Source organism: Phoxinus phoxinus, assembly GCF_949152265.1.
Source record: "Phoxinus phoxinus genome assembly, chromosome: 15".
Classification (NCBI taxonomy): Eukaryota; Metazoa; Chordata; class Actinopteri; order Cypriniformes; family Leuciscidae; genus Phoxinus; species Phoxinus phoxinus.
The window spans coordinates 16856005-16879662 of NC_136890.1; the positions used below are offsets into that span (position 1 = coordinate 16856005).

At 35.8% G+C, this 23658-nt stretch overlaps 1 protein-coding gene across 2 annotated transcripts in view; it reads left to right on the plus strand.

Moving 5' to 3' along the window:
- The first annotated feature begins 3955 nt into the window (after positions 1 to 3955).
- The window catches only part of lmx1bb (LIM homeobox transcription factor 1, beta b), an 82492-nt gene continuing 62789 nt past the window's right edge, over positions 3956 to 23658 (plus strand). The window contains exons 1-5 of one of the 2 annotated variants that reach the window (XM_079638726.1): positions 3956 to 4122; positions 6150 to 6314; positions 9249 to 9341; positions 20289 to 20413; positions 21477 to 21663. In XM_079638726.1, coding sequence (XP_079494852.1) covers positions 20344 to 20413; positions 21477 to 21663 — 257 coding nt within the window. In that variant the 5' untranslated portion in view covers positions 3956 to 4122; positions 6150 to 6314; positions 9249 to 9341; positions 20289 to 20343. Of the gene's footprint in view, positions 4123 to 6149; positions 6315 to 9248; positions 9342 to 19770; positions 20057 to 20288; positions 20414 to 21476; positions 21664 to 23658 lie in introns of those variants that run through there. The other variant, XM_079638725.1, reaches the window with a different exon arrangement.

Sequence of the window (23658 nt, forward strand, 5' to 3'; positions counted from 1 at the left end):
TTAGCGATTGGTTATGGCAGATCCAGAGTGGCTCTGGGCAGATCCAATAGTTTTAAACAATAGTTTCCAATAGTTTTCGGTGGAGCCAGGCTATCCTTTGGATGAGACGTAAACCAAGGTTCTGACTCTCTGTGGCCATTAAAAAATCCCAGGATGTCCTTCAAAAAAGAGTAGGGGTGTAACCCCGGCATCCTGACCAGATTTGCCCCTTGGCCTCTGTCCATCATGGCCTCCTAATTATCCTCATATACTGATTGGCTTCATCACTGACTCCTCTCCACCAGTAAGCTGGTGTGTGGTGGGCGTTCTGGCCACCACACTATGGCCACCATCGCATCATCCAAGTGGATATTATATAAATGTAACAAATTATTATTATTATTATTATTATAAACTTCAACAGAGTACCCGCCTTCAAGGAAGTTAGCGCTTGTCAATGGAGAGTGGCCAGACTCTCTGTACAAATGTAATGTACGAGAGTCTGGTAGGACCAGGCTAACGGTTTGCTTCTGTACCTTTAAGAATCTTACATTTTCTCTATTACTGTATGTTTGGTTAACTATATTGTTCACACTGTTGCAGAGTACTAGTGATGATGAGTAATAGGTGGTCATCATAACTTAATGTATTCATTGTTATATCATTGGTCCCATAACAACTTTTTTTTTCTTACTCTATGGTGAAAATATAACGCTCTTTTTGCAATGAAAATCCAGTCAACAGTCACCTCGCCATGGACCCTCACCTCCAGATGGGGCTGAATATGGGGTCTTTCTCAGAACCACAGCATCACTGCCTCTTCAAACAACCACCTCACATGGTTTTACTTTCAGCCGTGCTATTGCTTTATGATAGGGAAAATAATCATAATATCCTGAGACCGCACTGTAAAATGAAAAGGACTGGTTCTCTCATTGGTCAGAGCCTTTAGTGTGATTAATCCATGTGTGTTTGAAGGGAATGGTTTGGCATGAAATATAGAGGCGAACTATTCTCGGCTAGTCTATTTATCTTTATGCTTGTAATTAGAAAACAAACTCATATATATATATATAGGTCTAGTTGATCAATGAGCACATTCATTATGAGAAATTGGTTTGTTTCTGTTTCTTGTTCTCTCTGTCTCATTCTGTATTTCTCTGTTTTATAGAAGATGGAGAGAGAGAGAGATGAGAGGTTTGTCAGACCGTGGCTCGGTGTGCATGAACGGACAGGACTGTGTTTTTGTAGGCCGCTGATATAGTCATCTGCTTCCAATGTAGAGAAGAGCAGAGGGAGCCATCCATCGCTGGGCACGTGGACTCAACCTTGTTAGTCTCTCTTTTCTTTTCACAGACACTCACACACAAAGTAAGACATAGGCGAATACATGGAAACTTGTCCATGAGAATAAGCTGGAATCCCGTGATGGGTCTTTCATGCCTTCGGATGGACAGGGTCTCTGAGGAGGAACCTACACATAATGAGATTTACAGAGTTTAAATCGTTGATAAAACACAGGCTGAAGTCTCCATGTATATGCATTAGCTTGACAAACGCTTGTGGACACGATTGTGTAGCTCTTCTTGTAGTGTATTGCGCTATAGTAGTACGGCTGAGTTTGTGGGTTCTCACGAAACATGCAATCTGATGTGTAAGATAAAATCAATGCACTGTTTGGTTGAATGCGGCCAATGTCTGTAAAAGAAACGTGGCCTAACTCCTCTTTCAAATTACAGGCGTGCACACTCGCACAGTCTAAAGATGTCAAAAGTATGCAGTTAAAGAGCTATTTCTACCTGACCTGACCCTAAACAAATACTTCTGTTGGTTCATGTTCATTCAGTGTATAAAAATATGAAATGTTTTAAACATTTATGTGATATCAGATCTAGCTCAATGCCCCATGATTTTTTATATTGTATATACATTATTAAAATATTATTTAATAATATTATTCTATTATTTAATTAACCCTGAGCTAACGTGAACTAACAATGAACAGTTGTGTTTTTATTAACTAACTTTAACAAAGGTTAATATACTGTCACAAAGGTTAATATATAGGCCTACTGTAACAAATGTATTGCTCATTGTTACTTGTGTTACTGTTTTTTCTTTCTTTCCATGTGCTCATCCGGGCTCCATTTATTTGATCAAAAATACAGAAAAAACAGTAATGTTGTCAAATATTATTATGACGTTTTCTATTGTAATATATTTTCAATTGATTGCTGTGATGGCAAATCTGAATTTTTAGCAGCCATTATTCCAGTCTTTAGTGTCACATGATCCTTCAGAAATAATTGTGTGCTCAATAAATGTTTATTATTATCAATGTTGAAAACAGATGTTCTACTCTTTTTTTTTTTTTTTTTTTGTGCAAACCACGATACATTTTTAAATACATTTTTGTATTTCATGTACATTTTTGGCACATTCATGAACAGAAAGTTCAAAAGAACTAGAAATCTGAACATTTCAGTCCTCATGATGAAAACAGTTAGTATAATAATAACTTTAATACTACTAACTATAATACTAATATTATTATTTTTATGTAAAAATGCAGAATGTTTTTTTTTCCAATGGTTAGGTCCAGGGGATAGATTGTAAAGTTTTTACAGTATACAATTATTATGTCTATGGAGTATGGGGTAACACTTTATTTTACAGTGTCCTTGTTACATATGTTACATGTACTTAGCATAAAATAACAGTTAATTATGCATAATTACATGCAACTAACCCTCAACCAAACCCTAATCCTACCCTCACTCTAGTAAGTACATGTAGTTGCTTAATATTAGTCAGTACTTAAATATAGAATTAAACTGTAACACGGACACCTTAAAATAAAGTGTAACCGAGTATGAAGAGTTTTGTAACCCCAAATCCCAACATGTGTATAATAATAAATGAAAGATAAAATAATATATTTTTATACTTTTTATATAGATATAAAAACAATGTGAAAAACATTTTTAACCCTTAAACGCATACCTCGGGTCTTCATAGTGACCCTGGACGTCATACCCTCCTCCTCATTCATTTTTTAAAGTTAGACATTCTTAACGTTCCTCAATAAATTCATTATAAACAATATAACAAGAAAACATAATAAAATTATAAAAGAATGCCTGTTTTTCCATTCGTTTTTTGTAAAAATTGTAGGCCTATACGGTGGCTAACAACCCAAGGTGTGTAAAGGTGTAAGTAGGCCTATATTTATTCTGCTCAACAAAAACTGAATCTTTGACGACTGAATAAGTGCAATTCACCTTTATTCCACAGGGTGGCGATGTCTGATACACAATGAAGAAGTGACGTTCCACTCAGTTACCGCAGGCAGAAAACAAAAGAATAGGAAATATCATCAGCAAAACTTGAAATGGCTCAGCGATTTACTGCAGAGCAAGTAGGCCTATACTGAACACAATTAAAATATTAGTGTCACTGTCACTTGATGGTGGATCTGGTGAAGAAGCTGTCAGCGATCAAAATATTGAATTTGTAGATGTTGCAAATGATAGTTTTGAGAATAGGTTTGAGATTATGAATATAAGCCAGATGCTGAATGTACTGGGAAATTAGCTCTGATGAGGACAGTGATGATGGCATAACTATAAAACATCTCAAACTGAACACTTAGTACAAGCTCCAAAAGGTAACAAAATATGCTTTATTTGATTTTATATACTTCTTTAATTGTTACTGTTATATCAGGAGAATTTTTTATTATAGCGACAGGTAGATCCATACATGTTAGATGCAAATTGGCTAATGATTGGCCAAACAGTCAGGCATTTAAGGGTTAAACTTTATCGCATGACCTTGGTTAAAGGAGACATATTGTGCCCCTTGTCAAGATTTAATATAAATTTATGGTGTTCCAGAATGTGTCTGTGAAAATTCTGCTTTTTTTGTGTGTGTCCCTTTAAATGCAAAAGAGCTGCCGCTCCCCATTCAGAAGAGAGCCGATCCTTTACACGAGCTTCTGACACTCCGGCAATAACAAAACACGCGAATAATCTCACTCATCCAAAATCTCAGAAATAACCTGTAGCTGAGTGAAGCCTTACGTTACGGAGAGACTCAGGAAGAGGTTGCAACTTTTAGACTGCACCTGGACGTTTCTGAATGGTTAGTGGATACATTAATGTATTGTGGAGTTATTTCATTTAATCGACTTGCATGTTACCGTCATGTTTAACTTTTACACAAGTTGACAGTTCCCTGAGGTCTATATAAAACAGCTGTGAAATGTTTTGGTCAAACAGTGTTCTGTGCTCGTGCAGCCAACGACAGAACAGTTTGTATGCTTTGCTCGAACTTTTGCCATTGACTTAGAATTGGTTACACAGTCGCTTGCGAAAACCAAATGGTGGCGCCGAGGGTGGAAACGTGCAGATTAAGGGGCGGTAATATTATAATAATCCCCTTATTTTTTGACATGCTTGCAGAGAAAGTCTTACCGAAACAAAGTTACTGATTTGTCACTTTTCACATTTTCTGGGTTGGTAGATGCACCGGGGACCCGATTATAGCACTCAAACATAGAAAAGGTCAGATTTTCATGATATGTCCCCTTTAAAGTCGACATGAAATCAAAATTGACCCTATTTACTTTGTTAGTGCACATTAGTCTTGTGGTGAACAATTAATCCGTGCAAGTTAATACACAGAAAAAAATGTGTTTGCCGTGGTAATCTTTAATCAAAATCTGAAAAGTTACTTCCGGTCTGGAATGTCGTTCCTTTTCTTATGACAGTTTGACCAAGGGGATAATCCATCCGCCGGAAACTGAAGCTTCCCCAGGCGCCGCCATTGATTAGCGGACCCCCACCGGCTGTTAGCATTCCATTGACTCCCATTCATTTTGGCGTCACTTTGACAGCGAATAACTTTACATCTGAGGTGTTTAAAGACTCCATTTGTCCATTGTTTATTTCTAAAGAAACACGAAAATGTATAAAAGGCTCCATTACCTTGTATCTTACGTTATGGCCCCGTAGAAGCAGTTTTTGTAAAAATAAGCTAACGATTGCGTCATAACCGTGTGACTGTCGCACAGTCGAGTAATTCAGATTTCTCTCGGCACAGCTACTAGAAGACTTACAACTGTCAGACAGGTAGCTCACGTCACATCTACGTCGTCAAGCTCAGTTTGAGCCTGCGCAGTTCGCTCAGCCATCAGGAAGTGAGTGCTTCTAATTGACTTCACTTTTCTCAGTTGAAACCTATGGGGTCACTGTGTCCAGTTTACATACTGCCTTTGACGGCTTGGGTTGAAAACGCTTAACCACTCCCCTCAATGGAGAGGAGGAGCGCTAAAGTAAACCCCTGCCCTCTGTTCAATATTCCATCTCATGGGCTTCTTCCTTGACTTTATTGTACTTTATGCCTCCGCGTCCCCCCGATTGCTTGTGAGCTTCCCCGCCTGTCTTTACGGTAATTTCTCGACTGTGCGACAGAGAGTCACGTGGTTATGATGCAATCGTTAGCCTATTTTTACAAAAATATAACGTAAGATGCCATAACGTAAGATACAAGGTAATGGAGCCTTTTATACATTGTTGTGTTTCTTTAGAAATAAACAATGGACAAATGGAGTCTTTAAACGCCTCAGATGTAAAGTTATTCGCTGTCAAAGTGACGGCAAAATGAATGGGAGTCAATGGAATGCTAACAGCAGGTGATGGCTTGCTAGCCAATGGCGGCCCCCGGGGTCAGCTTCACTTTCCGGGTGCTGGATTACCCCCTTGGTCTCAACACTGGACAAAAGTCGTTTGCAACTTCCGGTTCATGCGGATTTGAATATTTCTTGAATATGACTGCATATTTCTGATATTGGAGACGTGGCTTAGTGGTTTGCTGTGTGTATACATATGGAGAGTTCAAATCGCGTTTAGCGACCCCCCCATAATTTCCTGTCCTCTCTCCTCTAAATTAAAAATTGTGTTTATAATAACATTTAATGGCGTAGATTCGCCAGAAAGTTAGATATGTAAGGATCGAGCACTGAATGATGGCCGTGGACTTCGTTGCTCAACACACACATCCGTAGACTCCTCATTTACCAATCACCTTTAACAAGGGTTATTGTGAAAAGCCATAAAGCATATGTACATTTATTTCTATGCTTTTCTGTGTTGGTGACATCATCTAAGGTTAAGAGAGCAGCATGCCGTTTGGAGGAGAAGCGTGGAGGGAGATTGAAATGTGTGGTCTTCGCTGCACTTCTCCTTTAACAAGCTCAAACTGGACTCAAGGGGGGAACGTAAACCATCACGTCTGGATCTGGCACAGAGCAAAGAGTGATATCAAAGAGCAAGGCAAGTGCAAGGGTTCTTTCTCGCTCTCTGTCAGAATACCTCGGCCATATGAGTCACATTAGAGTAATTGAGGAGCAATGGGCCCAGGCGTGAGGTGATCTCTCTCTCTCTTTCTTTGTTCACTGTCTCACACACTCAACCATCCCACCTTTGTCTAAGTCTGGAAGTTTAACTTTCAAGACATGGTATTTGATGTTTTTACCCATTCTTTTTCTTCATTCTCCTCTTGAAAAAGTCATAATTTTCCCTCAGCCTCGTCTGAATTTTCATTTCCTTAAAAAAAAGAAGCTTTGCTTCTTTTGTTCGTTCTTTTCTCCCCCTTGGGACATCACAAAGTGGTTTGAACACAGAGATCAATTAGCTCCTTTTAAGTGAGATCAAAGCAACGTGGCCCCATGTCCAGGCATGAGGGCCAATTAAACCTGACCAGAAGGATGCCGGTCCCCATGGACCAATCACCACTGGACACATGCTACGGATTTAGCAATATGCTATAAAAACGCCACAAATTTGTATACTTATCATTTGATACAATGAGTAGTGTTATTTTAAAGGCCAGCAACACAAAACTTCTCAATACCTATTATAGGAGTCATAGTTGATATATCTTTTTTTTTTTATGTAATAAAAAAAAAATAAAGGGCAAAATATTATTCTTACGTTATTTAATAATATATTTTAGATGTGGATGAAAATTATGGTTCACTTTATTTTAATGTGTCCTTGTTACAGTGTAATGATACATTTAATACTGATTAATATTAATGAACTACATGTACTATATGGTTAGGATTAGGGTTGGTTTAGGGTTATTTGCATGTAATTATGCATAATTTATAGTTATTATTATAGTAAGCCATGTTGGGTGTAATGCTTAAGTAATGAATTAATGTAATTTAATTACTTTTCCCTGGGAAAGTAAAGTAAGGGATTAATCTTAATGTTTCTGTAATTTAATTACCGTCACTTCTGATGTAATTGCATTAAATATCGTACGGACTATTGAACAATTCTGTATAAAAGAATAGTGAGTTTTAACAAAAAATTTTAACATCTAATGTTAAAATGTGTGTTTTTTTATGTAATCTCCTTTTAAATACGTTGGTCCGTTTAAGAATAATTTATGCAATTTTATACTGTTTATTTAAAAGAAAAATAAAAGAGCAGTTTCATGTTTATCCTTATATTGTCCAACTGGTCGAGGTTGATATGGGATTTAGAGAGTAATTAGTAAATAAATTGATCTAAATTTAGACTATTGAATTGGAATGTTCTTAACCTGAAATTCAATTCAAATAACGTTATTATATTAATATATTATGTAATATTCTATTATAATAGTTTAGCTCTTTTGGAATGAAAACTTAGGGTAACAGAGGTTATATATTATTATATTATTTCACGTAAACACTCTGGTTATATAATGGAATTATGATAGCCGATACGAGGCAATAAAAGAGAGAAACAAAGTGTCAGGACAGGAGTGAGGGAGCGTGAGAGTGGAGTCGGAAGAGGAAACATCGAGTCTCAGTCCACAGACAGGTGCAGTGACCCTATCCACCTCTGGAGGTGCCACTTGCATTTTATGGGACATTTATGGTAGACCAGCGCTTTTTACCATGGCCACCTGGATGCAATAAGAGCGCAGCTCCTGAGCCTGCTTGTAGGAAACTCTCAGAGGCTCCCGGGGGAGGCAGGCCCTGTTAAGATGTTTATGATTCAGAAAGTGGTCCAGGGGGAAAACACTGACAACTACAGAGAGGGATTTTGTTAGAGGGAGCTTGTTTTCTTGTTACTCCCAACACTCCCCCAGAGAGCTGTTTTCCCTCCTCTTCCCCTGACTAAATCCCACACGGAGAACGGGACTGATTTAGATGTTTTTTAAACCGTGCTTAATTATGTTTGGTTGATGGTTCAAGCTGATTTGATGACCGGTCAGTGGGGTTTTAGGTTTAATTTCGCATACGGGAATCATATTTGTGAGATCTAGTTCAAGAAATGAATCGGCTAAATGCCATTAAAAGTTTGTAAATGAAAGTGCAGCGGGTCAAAGCCCCTTGTGTCCAGATCCAGGTGGAGGTGCTCTAATAACTTCATTAGTATTGACATACTTCCTGTTCATTGATATATAGTTCTGTGGTCAGACCTTGTAGCTTAAATCATAAATTTAATGGCAAAGACAATTATTATCTTTTAAATTACATAATAATTTTGCACTGAAATGAACCAAACATCTATACATATAAGACATATTTTTTCTCTTTATTCTTTTACATATTTGAATATATATATATATATATATATAATGTATACAACATTTTAAGTTAGTTGTGATTAATCGTTTTGACAGTGTGTGTGTGTGTGTGTGTGTGTGTGAGGGGGGGGGGGGCTATATGTGTCTGTGTGTGTATATCCAGTACACACAAACATATATATTATATAAATAATAATATATATACACACATATATATTTTTTAAACAAACTTTTATGTTAGATTTGATTAATCGCAATAAATCGATTTGACAGCACTAATAATAATACATACATATTAATGCTGTCAAATCGATTCATATATATATATAGCTGTCTAATTAACTATTTGAAATAGCTCTGTGAGAATCAAAACATAGAGGGTAACCAAAGTTATATATGTTATCTATACATTACATATTATATTATATTATTGTATATATATATATATATATATATACACTGTATAGACATAGTGCTGTCAAATCACTTAATATATATATATATATAATATATATGTTTGTGTGTATATGTAATATATAGATAATATATAGATAACTTCGGTTACCCAAAGTCTTGATTCTGACTGAGCTACACTATTTCAAATAGTTAATTAGACAGCCGGTAACTACATAAGACTGAGAACTTCACAGCTCTAATGCCGCAGGTCTGTTCTTTTCTAGGCTGTAACCCATCTTCCACGCTGACCTTTGATGAGGGAGACCACAGCAATAAATCCTGGGCAGAATCCACTCACACCTTCATGTTTCAGCCCGGTAACTACATTTGACCATTCAGAGGGTTCAAAACTGCAGGCTCTAATAGCCGAGCAGATGGACCAGTAAATGATGGCCAAGACACGGCTACAAATCTGAAGAGTTTAAGTGCTCATGAGATGAAACATAGCTCGCTGGAAAGGCTTTTTCTACCCTTACACTTCTGATGTGAAGTGAAATTTGGACTATTATTTGCTTTTATGCTTGTATTATGTTTTCCACATACATACATACAACATTCATATTACATTAGGAAGTCTTAGAGGCCTCTTCATCTTGGCATTCATTTTTTTGATTTCAGCTGAATTCAAATGTGTTTTCTGTAACATTTTTGGGGTTACAACATAAAACAGAGATCAACAGCTCCACTCCAGGTCATACTTTATCCGTGATCTTAAACACACGGGGAAAAGGTTCAGTGTTTGGACCCGTTTCAGTGCTCTTCTCTCGTGGGATGCATTGGAGACCCCCGGGTCAGCACATGCAGGGAGCATTGAACGTGTTGATAGAGATGAGGGGGTGCTGGATAGATTCGAAACGCTAGCTTTTGACAGACGCTGCACAGATCTTCATCTCCAGATCCAGCCAGCTGAGGAACATCTGGAGGGATCCCCACTCAGACGCAGACCTTGAGAGATGTGTTCTGAGTTGCATTTATAGCACGGCAATGGCGAATGCGGTCTATGAATTTGTAACAATTACATATTAATAATAGTGCTGTCAAATCGATGAATCGCATCTAACATAAAAGTTTGTAAATATATAATATATGTATATATATATGTGTATATATATATATATATATATATATATATATATATATATATATATATATATATATATATATATATATTAGGGCTGTCAAAAGATTAATCGTGATTAATCGCATCCAAAATAAAAGTGTGTGTTTGCATAATATATGTGTGTGTACTGTGTATAATTATTATGTATAAATACACACACAATCATGTATATATTTAAGAAATATTTGCATTTATATACTGTATATACATTTATATAATTTATATTATATATAAATATTTTATATATAAATATAACACATTTTTCTTAAATATATACATGATTGTGTGTGTTTATATATATATAAACAATTATACACAGTACACACACATATATTATGTAAACACAAACTTTTATTTTGGATGCGATTAATCTTTTGACAGCCCTAATATATATATATGTGTGTGTGATTCATTGTGATTAATCGATTTGACAGCACTTAATAATATTATTTGTTGTTGTTGTTATTATTATTATTATTAGAAGAAGAAGAAATACTATTTTGTATGTCCTTAGGTATGACATTCAGTATTACATCTAAAACTTTTTTAAACAGCATTTTGCTATTTTTTTTTAAATTGGGAAACACTTTATTTTAAGTTGACGTAGTTACACGTTACTACATGTATACTTACTATTGTAATAACAGTAAATTATGCATAATTACAAGTAATTATAAACCCTAAACCAAACTCTAACTGTAACATATGGTAAGTACACTATAGTTAATTAACTATAACTAAAAAGTAACTACGGTATAAATCACCTTAAAATAAAGCGTAACCAAATTGTTATTCATATAAATTTAATAACCTCATGTTCATTGACAGACTACATGCAATGTATAAAAAAAGTTGCTGCCTTAAATTTTTAAGTGCAATCAACTTGGATGTTTAAGTCATTTAAACTTAAATGACATTAAACTGACTTAAAAATTAGTCACATCTTGTACAATATAACTTATTAAAAAAAGCTGAAAATGGCTTAACTTATCTTGATGAGTTAATTTTTTTTTTTTAAACATATGCTGTCATAACTTATGGATCATATAATTTTTCACAGTGTGGAATATTAGTATTTCTAAAAATGAATTTGTCACACCACAAGACCAAAATCTAAAATTAGCTATTGGCAACAACAACAACAAAAATCGCACCATCCACGGTATCTAAAGTAAGATAATAATAAGATATACCCACATTAGTATGGTTCATTGACATGCGTCAACTATCTTTATTAATATATTATTATTATTATCTGTGTGAGAGTTGTAACTATAGGTTGAAAATAAAAAGAAAGAGACCAAAGGGCTGTCATTCATCAAAGCACCTGAAATCTCCACTTGAAGTCTTGATGTGAACCATTAAGCCATTACCTTGATCCCCACGTTCCCCCTTTAATCTTCACAGCACAGTTGCTTTGCCATAATTACAAACCAGTGACAAATTTTCAGACATCAGCTCCCCTCAGTGTGGCGACTCTAAATCTATTTAGAACATCTCAACTTTCAGGCCGCAAGACTGCTTACACGCGTTTCATTTCAAGAGCTCTGACTGAAGTTATTCCTCCCACAAAAGAGAAACAGGGGATGTATGTTGTAAATGGCACGCATCCTAAAATCAGACTCGGAGCCGCCACTGAGCCTGCTTTGCCATGGGATGAATAAATCAGTCTGGAGAAGAACCGAATGAACAAGACAACCATCTGCTGAAAAGCATCGTAAATCTCTTCTGGTTTTGGGAAACGTTACCATCCCTTCAGTTGCTCTATAAAGAGTTGCAGGCCTCACAAAAATCTTCACACTCTTTTCCATAACAGCACTGCAAATGCTAATAGATGAATTGTGTTATTATCATGATTCGGAGGTCATTACCATTGCCTCTGTCATATCAAAGCTGCTAGTATCTCTTTTTAGCATTAAAAGGATACAAATTTGCCCAAATCTGCAAGCGTTTTCATGTGACATTTTCCAGATTCAATGGAGAAATCAAACACATCTTCTCTCAACACAGTGCCTTTGTTACCTAAAAATAGTCTGTTTCATCTTAAGCTAACTTTGATCTGCTTCAGATCCTGACCTTTGATAAGAGGACTCTGGATGAAGTGAAATCCGTTTGGCTCAAACATTTTCCTTTAAAAACGTAAAATTTGACCTTGTTTCTTTGGGCACTTTTAGAATGTTCATCAACGTTTAAAGGCACAGTCAATTGTGGACGGTTGGAATGGACATAATGTGATGATAACTATCTAAAGTTCTTGTAAAAGTGGCTGCAATTAACTCTTGCTTAGTCCTCTTCTCAATAGAGACTAGTCAGTTTAGCTTTATTTGAGATGATTATTAATCTTGTTTTACCATAGCATGTCAATTTGACCAGAGAAGAAGCTCTGTCCCATTGTCTCTATCCTAACTTTAAAGTAACTTATATGTTACTTATAATATTTATTTATCTATTAATCTATCTATCTCTATATCTATCTCTCTATATATATATATATATATATATATATATATACATATATATACAGTATATATCTTATCTATATTTTTCATATTACAAACAAATTGGTCTTCAAAAAGGTCATGGCATAAGAAAGTAGCCAGACTGCCTCATCTGTGAACATGTTTGTTTTGCCTAAATACAAAAATGTTGTTACCTATCTGTTATTTTCTGTTTAGAACATAGAATGGGACTATTTCCACTGGTGCACACTGATTATGCAAAAAACGTTGCAAAATCAGATGTAGACATCCACGTGACTGTGTGACGGTAACTATACCTAATTAAATATGTTTAGTGCAGTGCAGTGATTAATAAATCTGACCTAGACGGCTCAAAAATATGTTTGTTTCATAATAAGTAAAGTAAAAAGTATATTGGCCACTGGAGGGCGACATTGACCCTCTTTATAACACAAAAAATGTAGATACCAAGTCTATCAGGGGTAAACGGTACTGAACTGCTCTCGGTGCTGAAGAAATAAGAACTACAGTATACAAGACATTCATATATTCATGTGTTTAATGCAAATTATTAGTTAATGTAAATTAAAAACTTGAAATATATAAAAAATATATTAGGCCTAATAAAAGTTTTATGACGAGTCATGACAAGTAGCCTACGTTATAAGCTAAATTATCAGTTCATCACAACACGCACGTGTTACACTCGTTGTTATGTAAATTATTTGTTAATATTAGACCCATTTTATTTCATTATTTATTGTTAGCCTAAAATAATCTTACACAAAGAATGTGTGTGATTGTACATTATAACGAATATTTCTGGAAAATAACTTTGTAAAGAAAAATGTATTACAATTATTACAAGCTGCGCCGAATGCAATGGTAGAATTCATTATTGTTCAATTATGAATTAGTATTTAATTCTTGTTCAGTGGCTTTTGTTATGCATATTTTCAAATGAGTGAAAATAACTTAAAGCTGCCTTTTATCTCTGAAAAGTGAAATGGTTCATTATAGCAAACACTCGTTAAAAGATCAAAGTGGAACCAATCATGAAAGTTCACTGCCACGTACAATTTACTGTATGTCTGCTTCTCACTGCCATTAGCAGGGCTTGCTTTCTTTTTCAGGATGTGATAAGTGAAGGATTAACCTGTATGCTCCAAACAGCTCTAAGATTTATCCGATACGAAACTCAAATTGTGTGTAGCATAAGGTAGGCTATGTTTCTTGAAAATGTTCTTAATGTGCAGACATATATGTGCAAATTGTGAGTCTTAAAGGGAAATATAGCCTACTTAAAAAGAAAGAATAGCCTGGAGAGATTAAAACTAGACATATATTTTTTAAAATCTAATTTTCACTTTAAGACATAATTTGCTATGCTAGGCTATATTAAAAGCGCAGAATCGGTTAATTACACAAAGTAATTGCGTAAAACTTACGTTTTATTCTCTTCCAAATCAACCTCTCTTTGTAAATGTCCTAAATTAAACGAATTAGTTTTTGTATTGTTGTTGTTATTATTATTAATAATATTATTATTGATTATTGTCATCTCGTAAGTAAAGAACCCTGTCCAGAAGTAGTAGTCCGGCATTTATTTTTGTTTTTATTATGTTTTCTTTTGCAAATTCTTTTAAATGCATTTAGCTAAATTTGTCGATTGATGCTACAATAATAAATATATAAATCTATTTTGATGACGTTACTTCGTTGCGATCAATAGCGAAGAATGCATCGTTAGATGGCAGTGATGCTCTCAGAGCCTCAACTCTGAACACCACTGCTATCATTTCAAATCAGATCTTAGATGACATCTGAGGTGTTTAAACAGTTTCCAATACTTCACTTTGCAGAGTCATAATTGACACTAGCTTTGTGCACATTCCTATAGGCCTACAGAGTACTATATTATTATTATTATTAGGGCTATTATTATTGTTGGTGCTGATGTCGGAATTTTGTTATATTGTTGTCGTTGCTTTTGATTTTGTTTGCATCAGGGACATGTATTAGGCTATTTATTGAAAAACGTTCTATATGATTCATATTAATAGGCTATAACAAGTTTGAGCAAATTTAACCATGTTAATATTAAACTTCAATATATCGCATTATAGGCTTTAGGGAAAATCTCCCCTCAACGAAATTATTGGGATAATTTCGGCTATCTAAATTTTATTTTATTTATTTTGAAATGGAAGCACTACAATTAACAAAATAGTGCCTTCGTTTGTATTTTATAATTTCGTTTCTTGAGCGTATTTTTTATTTTATTTTTAATCTGTCAGTAGGCTATAGCCTACACATTGCTATACACATAGTATGTGTATAGCTATACACATTGGTTGGATAGATAGCCTACATTAAGAGCTTTTTACGCAATATTCAAACCCTGATATGTTTCTTAATTGTCCTGCGATAAATTATTTCATATAGGCATATTTACAAGTAGCCTAATAAATATTATATTAAATAATATTATATAATAGCTAAATAATAAATATTTGTATTGCCGCTGTACATATTTTAGCCAAAGATACAGTAGCTAGGCTATAGGAAACTGCAATAACATTAATTTTTTTCTTTTCTTTTTTTCCATTATTTCAATCTTTTCGTTTCTTTATAAACAAACAGTTTAAGTCCTCCTAATGCATGTTGCGTTGTTCTTACCTTGTGGTCGAATTATCCGCGTTGTTTAACTAAAACAGAGTAGCAAAGCTTGCAAACCTTTATTGAGTTTAGATTGGCTTTTTCACCCTCTCTCTAGTCACTCACTGCGGTGCACGTGCCACACACCTGCTGCTCAGAGAGAGGGAGGGGTGTCTGAAAGAAAACAATTAAAGAGAGTTTCTCAAGCAACATTGCATAAATCACATGTATTTGCGTTTCTTGCTTTGGGCCTCCTTGTCAAAATTCTTTCGAGAGCAAAGTTCAGAATCCATCTCGTGCGCCCACTAAAACCCTTTCAACTTTTGTGGGCACAACATTTGGGCCTTTGCGCCACCAGTGACGGAAGTCGAGCGACTTTTAAGGGACTCGAAACATGTAAGGCGTTCGCTCTGATTGCCTTTCATGCTTGTCCAATGAGATCCGTCTTTATGAAACACTTCGTAAACCAGAGTTCCAAACAAAAAGGCCAAGTCCCTAAAACACACAAGTCACGCCACCAACACATTGCTGACGGCCTTGGACACAGTTCATTCCTCTCTGCGGCAATTACTTTCTTCATGGCACATCCCTGCTGGAGAAAGAAAACATCTTAACCAAGCCTAAGCTAGTTTCCTGGACTTAGCTGGTTCGCAAGCTGATTTTTAACAGACATGTCTTGTGTTTAAACTGTGATGCAAGAGAAGGTATTTGTGAATTTCCAGTATCTCAAGAGCGTCAAACATGTTATGCAATCTCTATATTAATTGCTCCAAATCCAGATATCTTTATACAATCGTCTATCTAATAATACGTTTGGTTTTCTCAACGTTTTCTCAGCAATCTGTCTGTCATTAGGCCTAGCCGTTTCTCTGCAGATCGTTATTGAAACGCAAGGGGGAGCCTTTCACAAATCTTGTTTAGGCACAAAAACGACCCTCGGGCTCTAGTTTCATTACAAAGGATGTTCAGTGAACCTCAATCAAGGTAAATGATGCATCGATCTTTTCTAATGGTGGTGAGTCACAAGGTTTTTTTTTTTTAACATTAAATTTGGAAACAGTAAAAACGTTCTTTTTTATTATTTAATTTAAAATGCACTCAGGTATACTGAGTTAAAGAGGGAGTTGAAGCACCTTAAATAACTAGCGCGCGCATCTCTTCTTAACCGTGATTTATTTATTTATTTTTGCTCCACATGCGTAGTAGCATCCTCTTTGATCGTGTAAAACTATGCATGTGTGGAGCAAAAAATATTTAGCAAAAAGTGATGCGCACGCACCTTATTTAAGGTGTTTCAACTGTCCCTCTGTTCCAACTCGGTTATTTGGAAATAGACCTAGGCTATATCTGCAAGGATGCAGCATAAACCACACGTGAACATTTTCTAATTTCCTGCGACCGAATAGCAAATGATTTTATTCTGAAACGTGAAATGGTGGATAATAGATGTTAAATAAAGATGTTTTGCAGGTCATGTGATCTCATTATGGCAGCAACCATGACAGGCGACCTGCCCGATGTAAAATAATGAAATCTTCCACTTTATAATTTGAAACACATTTTCAGGAAAAAAAATAGTTTATTTGGTTGTTTTTTTTTATACAGTTAGCCTACATATTTAACAACACCATTAAAGAAAAGTAGCCTGTTATTATAATAACAAAAAATTAATAATATGATCAATAAGTTATGACAACATATGGTTTTACATTGCTTCAACGCATCAAAATAAATTAAGCAATTGTCAACCTTTTTAAATGTTATTGAACTCGTTTTTAAAGTCAGTCGAATTTATAGGCCGAATTTAAGTTGAAATGACTTAAACATCCAAGTTGATTGTACTTAAAAAAAAATAAGACAGCAATTTTTTTTTTTTTTACATTGATAGCTATCATTGTTGTTTGTTATTATTATATATATATTTTATTTTAAGCTTTAAATATGTCACCAGTATCCAGTTTTTGTTGCTGTACGGTCCACCTAATGACTGTCTATCATTGTTTCCCTGTAATCTCAGGCCACAATTTATAATTGTTGCCAGCTCGTCCTTTGACTCTCCTCCTGTCTTTAGATTGATTCAATATTTGATCGGTGATCAATAGCCTTGCTGATCATCACGCGGCATGCTGGAGTGTATTGGAGAAAGTACTAAAAATACATTATCAGTTGAGTTCGACCGAGAATAAACCGTTTAGAGGACTGTAATGAACTGGCCGCCGTGGCCTATGGTTTTCTGAGTGTCAACTGAAGACATTTATTTTTAAAGGTGTTGGGCTGGTGGGGGTTAAGCTACTCTATAATGAGGGGTCGTCATAGGTATCTCACTTGGCGACTGCTTGAAGTCTCCTAAATGGCTCGGAGGTAGTACGGAATCCCGGGAGTGAGGCGGTAACAGGGGAGCGTGACGAATTGTGTAGCGCGAGGAGTTAAGCGCGTGCATTCCTCCCTCTCAGTGTATATGATGTTTGGAAAAGAGCGTGTTAACTCCCATGCTTGAGTACCCTACATGACTTGAGGCGTTGGAGGAAAGTCGTTGTTTTTAGATGTATTAAAAAACTGACGTTTGACTGGCCAAATCCTATTAGCCTATTATGATATATGCAATGAGCTAAATCAATTTTTTTTAACATTTTAACAGAGGCTTTCTATACTTAGTGTTTTTTTTTTTTTTTTTTTTTTTTTTTCATAAATAGAGGGAGAACGACAACTTGACTATGTAGTTAATCTCAGCAACAACTGAGGACACGTGCAATTAATAAAGACCTGAAGATGAAAGGCGCAACCATTAGTGGGTCTCAACCAAAATATCAAGCTCTGGGATCCTAACAATTGCTCTCAATAGGTGTTCAATGTATATCATTGGTAGTCATGGCTATCGTTAGTCTGTCTCAAACATTTGTGAAACATTGGGCTGCCATAAATACAGCTGATTTATTGTTTTCCCTCATGATCAAAACGGTGAGCAAAAAAAAAAATTCTTTACAATACCGCTATAAATTATGCTGTGCAAAATTTAGTTAAACGATTCTTCGTTGTTTTTAATAAGAACGAAACGTCTTAATGGTTAGAGTTACTGGAATTTACTCCCCTCAATAAACTGCCAGGGTAACAGAATAATCAAATCACAAAGAAGCTACACATTTTAATAAATGTATAAAAGATTCATCACTTATCTGTTGCATCATTTGATTTGTTCAGATGCGTCCTCTTTTGATTGGTTTATTGGTTTTTGGATGAGAATAGATCTATCCAAAGCGGTCCCGCCGGAACAAAACAAACAAAGCGCACTAAATAAAATTAGCTCGATTTTTATCTTTTCTGTTTAATCGGTAGTATTATTACTCTGTCCCAGACATCCAATAGGACGGCATTTTATTTCATCTGACTCTGTCATCCGCTGTCTGTGGTTATCGGCCCTGATCTCCAGGTGCATCGTGGACGAGGGTCAGAAGGTTCGAGGCTGCATAATGGACACAAAAGCACAAAGCACGCGGACGGGGCAGGCGTGATGCTCCGCTACCTGATATCAAAGCCAGCAGCCTCTGCATGAGAGGAGAGGGGAAAACCAAAGAGCTCTATTTACGACAACAACAATAACAGTAACATTTTACATTACAATACGCATGTTACAAATTTGCCGTTATTGTGATTAATTACAAAAGAAATAACGCGTAGGCTAATTGCAAACAGAGCCACAGATTACAAATGACTTGTTTTCTTCTGTATTCATCGTAATCACATTGGAGCATAAACATTGCGATGCAAAGTGCGGGATACTTCTGCTACTAAAAAAAAAACTAAGAATAAAAATAACAGTTAGCCTATTATTGATGTTGTTTTGTTACAGATCAAATACATGCTTTTTTGTTCTGTTTTATTTTTTTGCGTCGTAATTTCGTTAAATACGCAAATCATATATTTAAAAAGTAAAAAAAGGCGCGACTGTTATTTGTATTCTCGCTTTAAATATATATATATACATAGCCTATATAGTCTGTGGGGCATCAACATCCATATGTGAAGTTATAAATACATGAATATACATAAAATTGTTTCAACATACATATATTGACTTAGTAGCTCTCTCTTTCTTTCTTTTTTATCACTTCAGAAATGGATGTTGTCGATTCCCCACAGATGTAGAAATGTTGCATTTTGAGCCCTCGACATTTTTTTAAGTAATACATTTATAGACAGAACAGTCGCGCGCATTTCACAAATTTCTTTCTTTCTTTCTTTCTTTCTTTCTTTCTTTCTTTCTTTCTTTCTTTCTTTCTTTCTTTCTTTCTTTCCTTTAGGCAAAGCTTTAGTTTGAATTAGACTGTGTTTTCAAACTCGTTTGTTTTCACCACAATTTTCGTAACGTTGTTTACCATCCTTGTGCGCCTCTAGTTTGTGAGGCAATGCGATTTGGAAGGCGGAACGCATTTAGTTCCACTCGGCAGAGTGCACGAACACTGGCGCACCAATAGCATCCCTATGTCAGTCAATAGTCTGCAAAGTGACGCGACCAAAAGGGGAGGGTGCTTTCTCTCAAGCCTATCTCAGTTTTGAGATTTCTCAAGCTGCAGGGAGCCGAATGGCGCACTAATTTAAGAGTTAACGTTTAGACATCTCCTTTATATTTTCGTGGATTTGTACTAATTTCCTGAAAAGTTTTGCGGGTCGAGACGACTTGTGCACGGTGTAGGAAAGGGAGGATCTTCCCTTGCAGCTCGTGATAGCGCACTGCCGGGATACAAACTTTGCGTTTCGTGCAGAAAACGTCTAGACTGACTCGGCCGGTAATTAACAGGTGATTTAGTGCGTGTTTTAAGTTTTATAGTTATGTGTTGTTGTGCTTCTGTACCAAGGTTTGATCAAGAGCATATAGTAATCTTGCAAGTGGCAATTGCAATGAAAAGTTTTCTTGAACTGGCCATCTTAGATTGAGATTTCTGTAATATCAACTGATGTTGTGTGCTGTAGTTTGGGGATTTAAAGCGTGGACAACTCTGACAAATGTGTTGTTATGGATATTACAACAGGTCCCGAGTCACTAGGACGGAGTTTCCTTGCAGGTAACAGTGGGAATATTTAAAGATGTTGGACGGTATAAAAATCGAAGACCATCCGCTGCGGTCGGGACAGGCTACACTTGGAGTTATGCTGGGTAAGTGATTCAGTGTCTTAAGTATATATACAGAGAATACGAAAAGATAATTTCTCAGAATTGTATAATGCTTTTTAAAAATCAAGATGTTGAAGAGAACTACAGCTGGAACTGTGGCAGTCGAGCTATGCAAGCGGCTGGGATGCATCCTCCTCATGTGTCATGCTTTTTACCGGCCGGCCGCATATCTGTCCAATTATCAAAGTTATTTCCCAGATAAAATAACCCCATGTACACAACTGATATATAACATCCATTTCTCTTACATTTTATGCGCAACGTAATGCATTTATTTCCATGCTTCAAAATTGCCATGGATCATGGTTCAAAATTCATGGTAACGGCTACTTAAGCTATTTCTCATTCTCACACCTGGAATATATTCTTATAACTGCTTCATTTGAACTACAAATTTAACGTCTACATTCTGGTGAATAAATAAAAAGCTTATGTTAAAAAATAAAAACAGGCCTAAATAAATTTAAATAAAACACACACACACACACACAGCGCGCACGCAAGCAAACAGACAGACTGACAAGCAACTGTTGTGTTCTAGTGTCCTTTAAGTTCATTTAATAACACACCATGAGACTGTGTAGCTCTAACAAGCAACAACTACAACAAAAACCTGCTACATAATTCTATAGTCTTTTTTTCTTCCAAATGTTTTTGTAGGTAGGCTATATAAACAAAAAGTACTAATAATATGTTATCAATTATTGTGCATTACATTGTCTATACTCGTGGCAATCATGTTAGATCTATACTTTTTATATTTAGTTTTGGCTGAAAGTTGCGTTATTTTAATTCCGAGCGTATATAATAATGATTATTAATAATTATAATAATTATAATAAATCCCATCGTACACACAGTATGGTGATAAATATTCACACACCATTTGTTTTATTTTGTTTCTTTCACCGTGTCATATTATTTAATATGGCAATCTTTACGAAAATATTTCATAGCCACTTATTCAGTAGCCCATTTATGAATCCTTATTTGAAAAATTCAGATGCAGTCAGTGTGTTATTAAAATGATGCTTGTGCCCTCCAGGGACGGAGTGCCATCACCAGGCGGTGTGTGAGGGGTGCCAGCGGCCGATATCTGACCGCTTTCTGATGCGCGTCAACGAGTCTTCATGGCACGAGGAGTGTTTGCAATGCGCCGTGTGTCAACAACCGCTCACCACCAGCTGCTACTTCCGGGAGAGGAAACTTTACTGCAAACATGACTACCAACAGTAAGGGCATGGATTTTTTTTTTTTTTGGTGTAACACGCGCACAGGTTCATTACTTTAGTTTTTTATTCAACTGTGATCAAGCAAAGACATTACACAATTTTCGTTTTTACGCACGAGCTACTTTCTGTTCGTAAAGTTGGACTGTATGGTGAAGTTGGTGGTATGATTTTGTTGAACTTGTCAACGTCTTAAAATGGTGTTAGTTTTACAATTGAGGCACCAAGTGTAGCTACTATGGAGCAGTGAAGATTAGTCCTTATATTTTTATACCTTTAAGATATAGCTAGTTATAGATAAGATAGCCTACATTTAGTTTGTATTTCCTACGTTGTCTTGTTCTTTTTTTCTTCTTCTTATTTCTAAACTGAGATCGGCTACGTCACTCCTGTGATTTTGAAGGAACTTTTGGGCTGTGATATTTTGCAACGCAATAGTAATGAAAATTAAGCGATTTCATTTAAAGTGGTCGTTTCTCCGTTTATTTCGATTAATCCAGGCCGACATAATTATTTGATCACCTGTCGTTCACACAGTAGCCTAGGTTTATTTAACGCAGATTGACGTTGATGGTCACCACAGAATATTAATGGAGGCCTATTTTAATTGTAGGCTAGGCTACCTTTATTTACATGCCAATGGTAAATCGCCAGAAAATATTTAGGCCTAAATTAGACATTCCGCGTTATATATTTCTGGAAAATATATATTCTTTAATTTCTTGTCCTAGATAAGTACGCACTATTGTTTTTCCTACTTATTTTTTATTTATTAATTCATCAAATGTTTCCATTAATTTATTGAGGTAATGTATCATGGTTGTTAGGCCTAGTAGCCTATTATATGTATTAATTGCATTATATATATATATATTTATATATATATATATATATATATATATAGGCCTATATATATATATATATATATATATATATAAGCCTATATATAGTATTATTAGGCTATTGTTGTTGTTGTTGTTGTTGTTGTGCACTCGTGGTCGTTTCTATTGTTCTATTAGCTACAGAACGCCTTAGAACCATGAGGCTACCTTCATGAATGTAAAAAAAAAAAAAAAAAAAAAAAAAAAACTATATAGTCTAACATCTCGCGTGCACCCATTACATTCTGCTCGAATCTTAATCTTTTCTATAAAACGATGAAGGCCTTGTCATGGTATGGGATAGTTTGATCTTCACCCGGTCCTGAAGCTGTGAGTGTGGACCGACCGCAGGGCGCCTTATGTTGCATGTCGACTTCTTCCCGTGTTTCTCTCTACAGTGATAACTGGGAGGTCCCTATCGGACACCAAGCAACAATTAAAAGGCCATATCTACCGCCTGACTTTAATAGTCGCCGATTTTTCCAGCTTGACCGTGAAGAGTTAGTGTTAACAAAATTAATTTCATAGCTCTGGTCTTATATTCCATTACCCTGGAGACGGCAGCTAGCGCGAGACATGCCAAAAATGGGAAAGAGGTTTTCTGAGTAGGCCTATAGGCTACCTATTATCTACATAGAATGACTGTTTAGATTTAGCCTATAGGCTGCTTGTCTTGAGTTCTCTCCTTTTTAAATTATTTCTTTTTGTAATCTTAACTCTGTTATGATGTCTAAGACTGGATGTCAATCAGACGTTAGGTTAGTGTAAATTATATTTTCCTGTCTGATCTCTTTTTGCTCGCATTACAAAACCTGCCTTTCATAAACAGCAGATTCGTTCCAGCATATTCACCTGCAATGGATGTCCTTTCACTCGCGTGCTACACAGGTAGCTTGCAGTAATATTTGTTTATTTATTTCTCAATGACGGGCCACTTAGTAGATGTAATTGGCACCTTTTTGACTTTTATGACGTTCATTTAGGTTGTACTTGTCAACCCCGCAAAGCGCCCGTGGCTCCAAGTTGAAGTCTTTGGCCGTTTGTGGTGGAACTCCGCCTAATGACATGCATCAATTGATTCATGCCCTATAATCATTAGAACCGTAAATCACGACAT